Source organism: Mesoplodon bidens (genome assembly GCF_964165515.1).
Source record: "Mesoplodon bidens genome assembly, chromosome: 7".
NCBI lineage: Eukaryota > Metazoa > Chordata > Mammalia > Artiodactyla > Ziphiidae > Mesoplodon > Mesoplodon bidens.
In genome coordinates this window covers 61,238,721-61,253,256 of record NC_138164.1, presented here as the reverse complement: position 1 = coordinate 61,253,256, position 14,536 = coordinate 61,238,721, and the positions used below count along the sequence as shown (strand labels likewise).

Here is a 14,536-nt window from a genome sequence, read left to right as displayed (position 1 = left end):
AATTATCAAAGTTCCAAGGATCAGTCTAGTACGGGAGAAGGCATGGAGTTATCTCAGCAGAGCTTCTGGGACGAAAGCTCAGATTAAAATCAAGTTCACTTAAAAAAAAAAATTGTACTTGCTGAACACCAGAGTTTGTGGCTTGACATTTGAATGGGCTGAAAATTAACCACCATTGTCCCCAATATACCTTCAAATGGAAGAAAGAGGAATAAGAGAAGCAGTTCCGTCAGGAAGTAAACATAGAGGGTTGGCTTCCTTCATGTCCGGCTGTCTTGGGGTCAGCAGCGGCGGGACCGGGTAGGGAAATATTGTGAGAACTTGAAGAGGGAGGTGGGTGAGGGTGAAGAACCCCGAGAAGTGGACCAGAAGCTCCTAACTGTTACAAATATCCTCACGAAACTGAGGAACGCCAGGTTGAGGAGGGAACAGGGACCTAGAAGGAAGCCGCCGTCCTAGGCCTCAGTCATAGTACCTGTGCCCAGTCAGACCAGGACTGTGTCTTCAGTGGTTTTTAAAAGAAGGCCAGATAACCATGTCAGCTGCAGCCATGGATGCAGGTAATGCGGCCACCCTTTCGGGGTCCAAAGAAATGAGTTTGGAGGAACCAAAGAAGATGACCAGAGAGGACTGGAGAAAGAAGAAGGAGCTAGAAGAACAGCGAAAATTGGGTAACGCCCCTGCAGAAGTTGATGAAGAAGGAAAAGACATCAATCCTCATATTCCTCAGTATATTTCTTCAGTGCCATGGTATATTGATCCATCAAAAAGGCCTACTTTAAAGCATCAGAGACCACAGCCAGAGAAACAAAGGCAGTATAGCTCATCTGTAGACTGGTACAAGAGGGGTGTAAAAGAGAATTCCATAACTACTAAGTACCGCAAAGGAGCATGTGAAAACTGTGGAGCCATGACACACAAAAAGAAAGACTGCTTTGAGAGACCTAGGCGAGTTGGAGCAAAATTTACAGGTACTAATATAGCTCCAGATGAACACGTCCAGCCTCAGCTGATGTTTGACTATGATGGGAAGAGGGATCGGTGGAATGGCTACAATCCAGAAGAACACATGAGAATTGTAGAAGAATATGCGAAAGTTGATCTGGCAAAACGAACGCTGAAAGCCCAAAAACTCCAAGAAGAATTAGCCTCAGGAAAATTAGTGGAACAGGCTAATTCTCCAAAACACCAGTGGGGAGAAGAGGAACCAAACTCTCAGACGGAAAAAGATCATAACAGTGAAGATGAGGATGAAGATAAATATGCAGATGACATTGACATGCCTGGACAGAATTTTGACTCTAAGAGACGAATTACTGTCCGGAATCTCAGGATTCGAGAAGATATTGCAAAATATTTGCGGAATTTAGATCCAAATTCTGCCTCCTATGATCCCAAAACTAGAGCGATGAGAGAGAATCCCTATGCCAATGCAGGAAAGAATCCAGATGAAGTGAGCTACGCGGGGGATAACTTTGTTAGATACACAGGTGATACCATTTCAATGGCTCAGACACAACTGTTTGCTTGGGAAGCCTATGACAAGGGGTCTGAAGTCCATCTGCAAGCTGATCCTACAAAACTAGAGCTGTTGTATAAGTCCTTCAAAGTCAAGAAAGAAGACTTCAAAGAACAGCAGAAAGAAAGCATCCTGGAAAAGTATGGTGGCCAAGAACACTTGGATGCCCCTCCAGCTGAACTGCTTTTAGCTCAGACCGAAGACTACGTGGAGTACTCAAGACATGGGACAGTCATCAAAGGACAGGAGCGGGCTGTTGCCTCCTCCAAGTATGAGGAGTATGTGAAGATCCACAATCATACTTATATCTGGGGCTCTTACTGGAAAGAAGGCCGTTGGGGATACAAATGCTGTCACTCTTTTTTCAAGTATTCCTATTGTACTGGAGAAGCTGGGAAGGAGACTGCTAATTCAGAGGAGTGTATTATAAATGATACAACTGGAGAAGAATCTGTGAAAAAACCTCAGACCCTCATGGAGATGCATCAGGAAAAACTAAAAGAGGAGAAAAAGAAGAAAAAGAAGAAGAGAAAGCATCGAAAGAGCAGTTCAGAGAGTGATGACGAAGAAAAGAAACATGAAAAATTGAAAAAGGCACTGAATGCAGAGGAGGCCCGTCTTCTTCATGTCAAGGAGATCATGCAGATTGATGAGAGGAAGCGGCCTTACACTAGCATATATGAAACTCGGGAACCCACTGAAGAGGAAATGGAGGCCTACAGAATGAAGCGTCAGAGGCCAGATGACCCCATGGCCTCCTTCCTCGGACAGTAGTAACTGGTCACAGATGGTCACCGAAGATAGACTCTGCTGATACATTCTTTTAGATTCTTGCTGATGATTATCAATGGAAAAATCTGTATCTACTCTCCTTGCTGCCTGACTTTAAAGCATCCAGAAGACTTACAGTAAATTCATTCCTTTCCACACTGAAGAAACAGAGAAGAAAAAAAAGCGGTATACTAAGTGCAGATTAAGATTTTATTTCCAATTTTATATTAGTGATGTGGAAAAAGGTCTTGGCTCTCCACCTATCACAAATATCTTAACATTTATTTATTAAATTTCAAACTTTATTTCCTCAATTTTTATGGCCCTTTATCTAGTGTTAGCACTCATTTTGAAGGCAGTTAGTTACTCTTTCTCAAAACAAGGGCTTCATTTTTTTTTAATTAGTAGTCACTATAACTGTAGTTATTTGATAATCATTTCTTTTTGCCTTCTCGGATTTTTCTGACCTGAAGCTAATATCCTATCTTGAGCTCTGGGTTACTGAAAGGACTGTAGAACGTGTGAAAACTTTATCCCTGATGTCAGTCTGCGTAGTAATAATTCTGTTTTCCACTTGGTTATAAAATTTTGATTTTCACATTTCCTTGTATCTTATACTCAGAATTAAATGCGTTAGCCTTTGCATGGAAAAAAAATTATTTTGTCACCCTTGAGTCAGTGTTAGTACTAGGTCTTTTACCATTCTAGACATGAGTGAGCGTTTAGACACAGAAATCCTTTAGCATAGAGGATATGGTCTGTGATACTAATTGCTGTTTTAATTGTGATGCCTTTATATAACAATCATGAATATTAGATTTTTTAAAGACTATAGAATAACTCTTATACCTAACCTTCATAGCCAGCAGGTGTCTTTTTGTAAAATTTGTAAAAAGCAAAACCTGAAGTTGAAGGTTTTTTCAAAGAATTACAAGTATAGCTTGTAGGGCTATTAGTAACTGAGATTGCTGTGATTTTTAGCCTTCTTCTAAGAACACTGTGAAGATAATACTGACAGTGAGAGTGGGATCAGTGAAAACAGCCTGTTTAAAACCCCTGACACAAGGACATTGACTTTTAACAGCTCACTGGCTTTTCTAAACTACCAAAACCCACTAGAATATTGCATTAAGTTAGCATCTCAGAAATAGTGCTGTGGGAGAGTAACTGAATCAAATTGTCAAGTTCTGTGGATATACATGGTATCTAGATTCAGACCAGTATGAAATTAAAACAGCAATGCAAATACATCGAATTCTTACCTACTTTAAGAATGTCAAAAATTTACATTTTTATATTCCTACCTTAACATAGGATGGTTCAACATAGTCTGATATTAGTGTCTATTTTGTATTTTATTTATCTTTTGTTGATAAAGATGTGTAACTGATAATACTTAAAAAAAAAAAAAAAAAAAAGAGAAGCAGTTCCGAATGTCTTGTTGCCTAGGAAAATTGCACAATAATGACAGTCTCTGTATCACAGCCGAGATATTACCCAAACTCCTCAAGAGTTTTAGGTTTAGTCTAAAAATCCAAAATAATCACCATCTTCAAGTAGCTTTTTAAAATTTCCATAATACTGAATCTTGTTGGTTTTGGCCTGTGTTGTGTTATATAACACTATTTATAGCTCAAACACATTTAAACTCATAATAAGATTCTGAGAACTTACGGAATGTCCATTCTGAATGAGATTGCCAGACACTAAATAAGTGACATGCAGTTGGGCTCCTGAATTTTCCTTTCGCTTCCTTTCAACATAATCATACAGCATCCTGTTACAAACAAAAGGCACAAGTAAGTCATTAGTAAAAGTTTACCTCATCAACTCTTAATTCATGACTTAAAAGTTAGATATATTAAATCTGACAGTCCATCAAATATTCTGCAGAATATTTTTGCTCTGTCCATGGACAGAGAGTTAAAAAAAGATGAATGGAACATAGGGGTTGGGGTCAACTTGTATTGAGCTGGCACAGTGACCAAGCAACTGAAATAAAAGAAATCTAATAATTGGTCAAGTGGGACTGAGCCTGCACTAGAAGAGGCAAAGACATATAATGGACAGAATAATCAATCAAGGATAAGTTCAGTCACTATCTAGCCATTTGATCCTGGATAAATTAATTAGTTTTTCTAGGCCTCTTTCTATCCTGAGGTATAATTTGGGAGGGCTGTACAAGATTGGCAATTCTCTGTTAATCTGGGATTCCTATGGCCATCCATAACCCTCCATCCCAGACTTCCATGGTGGTCCAGCAGTTAAGACTTCGTGCTTCCAATGCAGGGGGTGCAGGTTCAATCCCTGGTCGGGGAACTAAGGTCCCACGTGCCTTGCGGCACGGCCAAAAAAAAAAGAAAAAAGATAGAAAGAAAAAAAAAGAACATAAGCCTCCATCCCTCAAAACTGTAAGCAAAATGTAGGTGTTTTTTTGCAGGGAAAGAGGGGAGAGGGTGGAGATGGTTCAAGGTTTTCAACAGATTTGCAAAAGGATTACTCCAGAACATTAAGAACCATTATGTAGATGATCGTAAGTGTATAGCTCTGAAGTTCCAATTTTATGATCATTCAGAATCAATGCTGTTTCAAAACTGCAAATGTAACAGCTTACTCACTGTCCAGTATTCATTAACCTGAGACTGCCACTCAATATAGAAATAATGTTGCTTTTATAACATGCCCTAAATTCATTCTTATCCTTATGATCCACTTAGTATCAGAAGCTGATTCCCCTCAATAACTTACAGTTTAACAAAAACATCAACCAAGAGACATCATTTGTGTCGTTTATTTCAAGAAACATTTACCGAGCCTCTATGACATGTCATACTTCTGGCAAGAATAAGGGAAACTCAACCTACACTGTTGACTACTCTCTTAGCTTCCTTGATCCAATGCCTCACTGAGTTTCCTGCCACCTCTCTAACTGCCTCTGATCCATTTCCTGCACAGACTTGACTACCTACTCCTTTTCTGTACTGCTGGGGCTGTCTTCAGCTATCTTTTCTCTATATATATTAGAGTAACCAATGATCTGGGTTTGCCTGGATCTGAGGGGTTTCCTGACATGGACTTTTAGTTCTAAAACCAACAGTCCAGGGCACACCAGGATGATTGGTCACCTTACTAAATCTTCTCCTTGATCCATTTCATTCATTCCCATGGTTTCATTTATTCCCAACAACAACATCATCTGCTCAAACCACCTAAGCCAGAAATCTGGGAGTCGTTATCCCTCACTTTTCCCAGTCCAGTGAGTTGCCAAATCTTGTCAGTTTTCCATCCCAAGTAATTCTTGACTCCATGCCCTCCAAATCTCTTGACTGGACTATTTCAATTCCAAGTGTCAATGCCTTCCTCACACCACCTTCCCATTCATTATCCACAAGGCTGCCAAGGTGAAGTTTTAAAAATGCAAATTAAGTCATTCGGGCAGCAAAACCTTAATAAGTGGCTACTTCATGCTCTATGCCTTGGGGATAGAGCAGAGAACAAAGCAATCAAAGTTTCTACCCATTCAGAGTCTGCACTGCAGAAAAGAGAGATACAATAAACAAGCAAGTAAATATATGTCAGATGGTAGTAAATCTATGGGGGGAGAAAAAGATTAGGAGAATAGAGAGTGCCTGAGAAGTTTTGCTATTTTATATAAGATGATTAGGGAAGGACTCCTTCCCTGCAGGAAGTTACAGAGCCGCCAATGTGAATATCTCAAGGAAGAATGTTCCAGGCAGAAAGTACAGCAAATCCAAAGGTTCTGAGGCAAGAATGTAAGCAAGGTGCAAGGAACGGAAAAGAGGTGAGTGTGCTGAATAAGGAAGAAGGGAACAAGAGAGCCAAGCACCAGACATGTAGGGCCTTGTGGCTCTATGTAGGAAGGAAGTCCTCAGATGGTTTAGAGCAGAAACAACATGATCTCACCTTTTAGGAGGATTCCTGACTGCTGTGTGGAGAATATACTGTTAAGGGGCAAGGAAGACCACTTACAAGGCTATTGCAGTCATCTAGGCTAGAGATGATGGTGGCTCAGACTACAGTGGTAGCAATGGAGCCAGTAATCAGTGGATGAATTCTGGGGACATCTTAAAGGGAGAAACAACAGGATTTGCTGATGGACTGACTGTGGGGTATGAGAGAAAAAGAAATCAAGGATGACTGATTAAGTAACTCAAAGAACAAAGCTGTCATTCACTGAGATAGAGAAAAGCAAGAGAAGGAGGCGATGTGGGAGAAATGAGGAGTTAAGTTTGGGGGCATGTTAAATCTGAGATACCTATAAGTCATTAAGTGCTGTTAAAAAGTAGCTGATTATTCTTAGCTGAAGTATTATTCCTTGTTCAAAAGTTTTCAGTAGCACCCCATCCCCTAAGGAGCAACTCCACAGGTCTATCAGTGACATGTAAGACCTTTCTTGTTCCGACCCCTGTATCTCTCACCATTCTCCCACACGCACACAATTTTCAGCCTTATGGAACATTCTGCAGCTCACCTGGCTCTTCTGTACGCCCCTCCTTCTGCCTAGAATGCTCTTCTCAGACCTCATCCACCTAATTCCTCATCAAGATAGCAGCTCAGTTATCACCTCCTATGTGAAGCCTTCCCTAACACCACTAGGCCAGCAGGGCACCCTTGCCGTCTAAGTTCTAACAGGACCTATCCCATATCTGTTATTATAGTTACCACACCGTATTCCAATTACTTAGTTTATGTATCTGACATCCCCACTAGACTATACACATCTTGAGGAAAAAAAGCAACATTTTTGTTGATTCCTCTATCTTGTTCTCTTTAGTGTGTCCTTCCATGCAGCAATTATGTTAGGAAAGATGAGGAAGACAGAGTCATGAACATTTTGGTCTATTTATGCTAGTTAGGACCATGCTAGCAGAAGAAATGGTAGGAAGGGACCATGACCAAGATGCTTTTTTTTTTTTGCGGTATGCAGCCTCTCACTGTTGCGGCCTCTCCCGTTGCGGAGCACAGGCTCCGGACGCGCAGGCTCAGCGGCCATGGCTCACGGGCCCAGCCGCTCCGCGGCATGTGGGATCTTCCCAGACCGGGGCACGAACCCATGTCCCCTGCATCGGCGGGTGAACTCCCAACCACTGCGCCACCAGGGAAGCCTGCCCAAGATGCTTTGAGCTTGCTGGCGAAACACGCTGTCTTTTATCAACAATTCAGTCTTGCTTGTATCATCATAGTCATTGTCCTCTGTGCACTTATCTCCCCTACATCAGGCCCAGTTCTCTTTTATATTAACAAGATGGTCAAAACTGCACAAACTCTTAAAAATTTTCTGCATACCTTTTGAATCTCTAAGACATGTTCATCTAATTTGATTATGCCAAACACCTTACCAACAAAACATGCAAAGTATTCTTAAATATGAGTAACAATGCATAGGACTTCTGACAAGATGCACTTCCTACACACATGATTAACTATACCTTCGCATCTTCTCATCCCTCCTCATCAGTTCCACTCATAATTTTCCCATAGGATGAATACAGTGTATACCTATATTGTCTTCCCTAATCTAATTCCTTCACAGCATTTTTATAACCTGAAATTATCTTGTTTCAGTCAATGATGGGAAGGGTCTTGTCTGTCAAGTTTGCTGTTTTATGACAGAGCCTAAAATAATGCTAAAAACTGAAAAAATATTTCTTTATTGCATCCAAGCAAATAGTAACAACCATGCCCAGTCACTGCCCTCAGTGCCAACAGTGAAACTTTAAATGCTCTCACTATAGTTAAAAGAAAAAAGGGTGACAGGACACTCTAAGCCTCAGTTTTCTCATCCATTAAAAATGGTTGATAGGTACCTCCCTGGTGGCGCAGTGGTTAAGAATCCGTCTGCCAATGCAGGGGACATGGGTTCAAGCCCCGGTCCGGGAAGATCCCACATGCCACGGAGCAACTAAGCTCGTGCGCCACAACTACTGAGCCTGCGCTCTAAAGCCAACGAGCCACAACTACTGAAGCCTGCACACCTACAGCCCATGCTCAGCAACAAGAGAAGCCACCACAATGAGAAGCCTGCGCACCGCAACGAAGAGCAGCCCCTGCTCGCAACAGCTAGAGAAAGCCCACGTGCAGCAATGAAGACCCAATGCAGCCAAAAATAAATAAATAAAATAAATTTTAAAATAGAAAATAATTTATTGCTCAAAAATGCTAACTATCATCTGAGCCTTCAGCAAGTCATAATCTTTTTGTTGGTGGAGGGTTTGAAACATGATGAGAATTACCAAAATGTGACACAGAGACAACAAATAAGCAAATGCTATTGAAAAACTGGCACCCAGACTTTGTCAACACAGGGTTGCCACAAACCTTCAATTTGTAAAAACAAAAACAAACAAAAAAATGCAGTATCTGCAAAGTGCAGTAAAGTGAAGCACAACAAACTGAGGTAAGCCTATACACCTTTTAGGGCTTCACTTATAAATAAGCTTGAACCAACACAGTGTATTCTTATTGTGAGGACCGAAGCATTTTTAGTATAACAAACACAAGATACGTAGAAATGTTAAATAAAGTGATAATTATTGATTTAAGAGCTAAAACTACAGAACTCTCAGAAGAAGACACAGAAGTACATCTTCATGATTTACTTGGGTTAGGCAAAGCCTTCTTAGATACTATATAAAAAGCAAAGGTAACAAAAGAAAAAAAAACTGGACTCCATCATCAATAATAAGAACTCTTGCGCTTCAAAGGGCACCATCAAGAAAGTGCAAAGAAATCATTATCTGATCAGGGACTTGTCTCTAGAATATATAATGAACTCTTACAACTCAATAATAGAAAGACAAACACAATGGAAAAAATGGGCAAAGGATCTGAATAGGTATTTCTCCAAAGAAGATACACAAATGACTAATAAGCACATGAAAAGATGATCAGTGTCATTAGCCATTACAAAAATGCAAATCAAAACCATAATGATACTGCTTCACACCCACCAGGATGGCTAAAATTTAAAAAGACAGATAACAGAAAGAGTTGACAAGAATGCTGAGAAATCAGAACCCTCATACCTTGGTGGTGGGATTGTAAAATAGTGTAGCCACTTTGAAAAATAGTTCCTCAGCTCCTCAAAATGTTACATATGACCCAGAAATTCCAATCTTAGGTGTATACTAAGAGAACTGAAAACACATGTCCACACAAAAACTTGTACACAAATGTTCATAGTAGCATTATTCATAACACGCCAAATGTGGAAGCAACCTAAATGTCCATCAGCTGATGAATGGATAAACGAAATGCTATATATCCATGTTATAGGTTGAATTGTGTCCCCCCCAAAAAGATATGTTGAAGTCCTAACCACCAGTACCTCAGAGTATGACCTTATTTGGAAATAGGGTCTTTGCAGATGTAATAAGTTAACATGAAGTCATACTGGAGTAGGGTGGACTCCTCATCTACTATGACTGGTATCCTTGTTTTTTTTTTTTTTTTTAATGGTATCAACTGCTTTTTATTGAGCACATATTAAGTACTTTCCATAAAATTCAATCTGCACCCTGACCTTAGAAGCTACATGTTTTTTTATTATTCCCATTTTTCAAACAGAGACAGAAGCTCAGAACCTAAGAGTGGTGACTCAAGTGGGTAACTCAGCTAAATGAGTGGATTCTGATTCTGGATGCATGGCCTCCAAAGCCAGTGTTTGTAATCCTAAGGCTCCTGTGCTTTGAACTCTGCTCTGCTGGCATTGGCTAGAGGGAGCCAGGATGAGCCCTCTAAGGGTTAGGCCTTCCAAACAGGAGCCACCAAGCCTGGTGTCTCATCTGTCTCCCAGTCTAGCCTGACTGGTATCCTTATAAGATGGCTATGTGAAGATACAGACACACAAGGAGAATGCCATGTGCTATGAAGGCAGATACTGGGGTTATGCAGCTACAAGCCAAAGAATGCCAAACATTGCTAGCAAACCACCAGAAGCTAGGAAGAATCAAAGAAGAATTTTTCTCTACAGGTTTCAAAAGGAGCATGGCCCTGCCAACATCTTAATTTTAGACTTCTAGCCTCCAGAACTGACACAATAAATTTCTGTTGTTTTAAGCCACCCAGTTTGTAGTATTCTGTTATGGCAGCCCTAGAGAACTAATATACTATATAATGGAATATTATTCAACCATAAAAAGGAATGAACTACTGATACATGCTACAACATGGACAAACCTTGAAAATATTATGCTCAGTGAAGGAAACCAGACACACAAGATTACTTATTATTAGTAAGTAATTTTAAGTACTAATAAGTATTAATAATTACTTATGATTCCATTTATATGAAATGTCCAGGATAGGCAAATCTATAGATGGAGAGTGTATTAGTGGTTGCCTAGTGCTTGGGGGGTGGGGGGAGAAGAGTGATGAGGGACTACTAATGGATACAGGGTTTCTTTTGAGGGGTGATTAAAATGTTCTGAAATTAATTATAGTGCTAACTGCACAACTCTGTAAATATATTAAAAATCATTGAATTGTACATTTTAAATGGGTGAATTGTATGGTATATGAAATATATGTAAATAAAGCTGTTTTTAAAAAAATAATAATTATGAAAGAAAGTAACAGGATGCATGTCAGAGAGAGAGGAGTAGGGACACCTGAAATAGAGCATTAGGGAAGAGTTGCTATATGAAGTAATGTGTGAAATTTGAGCTGAAACCTGAACAATGAGGACAGCCGTGAGAAGAGCATTCCAGGCAGAGGGAATGGTACAAATTTCCTTGAGTGAGAATGGGCTTGGCACATCTGAGGAACAGAAAGGCAAATATGGCTAGAGTATAAGTGACGTAGAGAGTGGTATGGGATGAAACTGGTAGACAGGCAGGGGCTAGACAGTGTATTAATTCCATAAAAATTATAGGAAATAATTCCATAAAAATTATAGCTACAGTAAAATTGCCGGCAACTTTATTTCATCTCCAGTCCTCAATATGCATCTTTAATCTCAATAGGCTTATATAGTAACAGTTACCTCATTTCATATTTAAACATCTATAACCATAACAAATAATTACTCTTATGGGTGTCTAATCCTAAAGTTACCTAAACCTGTTAGGTTTGGGCCAGGACTGGTCTCAGCAATGGCAATCTCAAATAGTCAAAATCAGTCCGAACCCATCCCTTGGCCAAGAGTTTCAGGTCTTGAAGGCATAAACATCAGAGTCAAAATTAAACTCCTAGATCTGCCAAAAAGCAACCCAAATCAACCCATTCTAGAGATCAGGGATTTTTTTTAAGACTCACAGAATGTTATTATGACTCAAGGAATAGGGAAAAACCAAACCACCTTTAGGAATAAAGCAAACAAAATGAGTATTTAACTCAATATATGTGCTCTCAGCCTGTTCACCAATTCCTACCCATTGGACATAGACAACACCTGCACATTTTCAGGTGAAGAAATTCCGAAGTTAATTCAAAAGCCTGTGCCTTCCATTTTGGCCCCAAGTTGGACTACAAGTTTCAGCAAGGAAAGGTGACAGGGCAAAATTCAAGAAGGGCAATGCTCTGTGTCATCCTGAACACTCCCTTTTTAGTTTCACTTAAATAGTTCTACCCTGTCTTATATTGTTACACAGCCTGTGTCAAACACCTGTTGACCTCATTATGGAAGTTATTTCAATAACACCCAGAGATGGGCCTAAGGAGCACATGTGAAAATGTAATGAAGATGTTTAAGATAGCAGACATATAAATCTGAGATGTAAACAGAATTGGCTAGCCCATTTAATAAATCAGAAATAACAAAGTGATGTTAACCAGAGGGCAAGGCTACAAATAAATCTAGTAAACATATCACCACACATTTGTATACAAGTCCACCTATCTCCTAAATAATAGACAAAAGCATTAAAGGTAGTAAAAGGTATTCTTTCCCATTCCCCCTCAGGGTGGGTGGGGTGTGGGTTCTAACCTAGAGACTATCTGTAAAGCTAACAGAGCAACAGAAAACAAACAAATAAAACCAAAAATTCCAATCAGATTAAAATTAGTAATAAATTGTACTTACTGTTTGGCCTGATTAACATGAACTCCTAGTGTATAGCTCAGCCATTTGTATGTCACCTGCAAGAAGAAGGAGTTTTTTTTAATGTTTTATTAGATGACTCCAGAGTGCAGGTCAGTCCCAAGGGCTCCTAAAGATTCTTACTCTTAGATGATTAAGCCTTACAAATTACATTAGATGCCACCCCAGTTTTGCCAAGAACCATCCACCTAGGCAGGTAGGACTCAGATATTTATCTTACAAGTACTAAGAAGTTTGTATCACAGATTAATGCAAGAATCTAAAAAGAAAGGCTGAATATACATAGAAAAAAATCTCATTTTTCTCACACTCCTAGTTTTACTAAGGCCTTTTTTTTTTTCACATTCTGTCCTTTTTTGGGGTCACCACCAAAAACTATCCTCAAACTCACCCAGAAGCTAGGTTACTTTGGAGTGTATAACTCAGAAACTTCTGAGGAAAGTTGCAGCCATACAAACATTAAAGGGCACAGGTGGTGCAGGGGTCAGGGAATGAGTGAAGTTGTTGAATACTGTATCAAGAGGTTAGACTGGGAACTACTGGCATCAAGCTCTGACCTTCTTCCATCCCTCGTTGAACTCTCCTGTCATTTGCCACTTCCTAATAACCTGTCACCCTCCTCTCAAAGTCTTCCAACTCTAAACGCTGAGTTTCCAATAATTAGAAGACTTATATAGGTTAGGCAAAGGCAGTATGATGTAGAGGAAAGCACTAGCAAAAGAGACAGACCTAGGCTGGAAAACTGATTATCCCTTACTAACCACAAATAACTTATTTGGTCCCTCTGCTTCAACTGCCTTTTCTAGGGATACTTCCACCGACCTCTAGGTGGGTCACTGTAGAGACTAAACGCAATAATGTGCATCCAAAGCTCACAGTAGGCACTCAGTCATCACGATTTGCGAAGCACTCTCATATCCATCGTCTCACTTGATCTTTACTCCAACCCTGTGAGGCAGGCCAAGCCTGTATCAATACCAAACTTCCAGGAGGAGGAAACCAACTGACGGCCGGAAGGTTAAACAACATGTCACTTAACCCGGTCAAAACACAATTTCCTCAACTGTAAACTTGAGACTTCAAACGCCAACCACGTCGTCAGACAGGTGTAGAGACGCCTTAGAAACATTATCAACCAATGTTCCTCCCCCCCACCGCCCCCGTCCCCGACTTCCGGGGCCCCGGGCCTGTGCACAGAACCCAGCACGCCCACCCGAAGGACGCGGATTTGCGCGCGAGCCACAGGTCCTCCCCGGCGAGTCCTCGCTCGCCCTGGGGCACCAGGTGTGGGGACCGTCTCCCCTGGGCCAGTCCCCACGCGGCACACGCAGAGGCATCAAGGCCCCCGCCACCCTCGCTGGGCCCAGGACCCCAGTCGCACGCCCGCATTCCCCAAATCCTAGCTTCTCACGATCTTGTTCTGGTCCGTGACGAACTCGTCTATATTTTCCAGATAAAACTGGTCCGCCATGGTGCCTGCGCCGGGCCCTTCGCCTCCGAGCTCCCCTGCCCACTACAACTGCAGCTCCCGCCGGCGGGAAACGTCTTTCCTCCCTCGCAGGTCCCGGGTCGTTTCCCACAGCAACGGAGGCGACGCGCTACGGCGGCCGCCCATGGGTCAAAATAGTCTCGGAGACGGCGCAGGCTGAACGAAGCGGAGCTAATAGGAGCGGACGGAAGTGAGGTCCTAGCAGCGCAGGCGTGCTCTGCAGGGGCTGAGTGTAGAGCCCTAGTTTCAAATCCCAGCTCTGCCTCTTAGTGACTGACCCAGGGCAAAATACCTCACCTCTAGGAACCACAGTCTTTCCAACTCTAAACTGATAAAATAATCCTTACCTTTTCATACATTCATACATTTATTCAACAAATATTTATTAAGTACCCAGTCTATTCCAGGCACTTCTTAGGCACTGGGACATAGCAGTGAACAATAAAGACAGAAATAAACAAGTATTTTAGTAAAGTCCTGCCAGCTGGGATAAAGTACTGCCTGTTATAATCTCTCAGAATTGAGAAATCAGGGAAAGTTTTCCAGAGAGGATGAGAGAGGGGGAGTATTTGCTGGTTGGAATGCCGGGAGAAAAGGACGATGAGGAGGGATGAGACCGAAGAAGCCAAATCATGCTATGCCTGCAGGGTTGTGTGAAGGGGCACGTGCACTTTATTCTCAAGAAAAGTTTTCGAAT

The 14,536-nt window shown here is 41.2% G+C and overlaps 2 protein-coding genes across 2 annotated transcripts in view; one reads left to right on the top strand and one right to left on the bottom strand.

The window, feature by feature from the left end:
• POLD3 (DNA polymerase delta 3, accessory subunit) overlaps window positions 1-13,943 on the bottom strand; it is a 43,049-nt gene extending 29,106 nt beyond the window's left edge. The window contains exons 1-3 of the mRNA XM_081238758.1: window positions 13,762-13,943; window positions 12,333-12,388; window positions 3,965-4,067 (exon numbers count right to left, since the gene is read on the bottom strand). Of these exons, the coding sequence (XP_081094884.1) occupies window positions 3,965-4,067; window positions 12,333-12,388; window positions 13,762-13,821 (219 nt within the window). The 5' untranslated portion in view covers window positions 13,822-13,943. The remainder of the gene's footprint in view (window positions 1-3,964; window positions 4,068-12,332; window positions 12,389-13,761) is intronic.
• LOC308619686 (pre-mRNA-splicing factor SLU7-like) lies at window positions 260-3,441 on the top strand. Its single transcript, XM_081238757.1, has one exon. It carries the CDS (start codon window positions 536-538, stop codon window positions 2,291-2,293), a length of 1,758 nt encoding a protein of 585 aa, XP_081094883.1. The 5' UTR covers window positions 260-535; the 3' UTR covers window positions 2,294-3,441.
• Window positions 13,944-14,536: the final 593 nt, after the last annotated feature.

Excerpts from the sequence above, each read along its gene's own strand:
- LOC308619686 (XM_081238757.1), top strand. The coding sequence starts at position 536 with ATGTCAGCTGCAGCCATGGATGCAGGTAATGCGGCCACCCTTTCGGGG.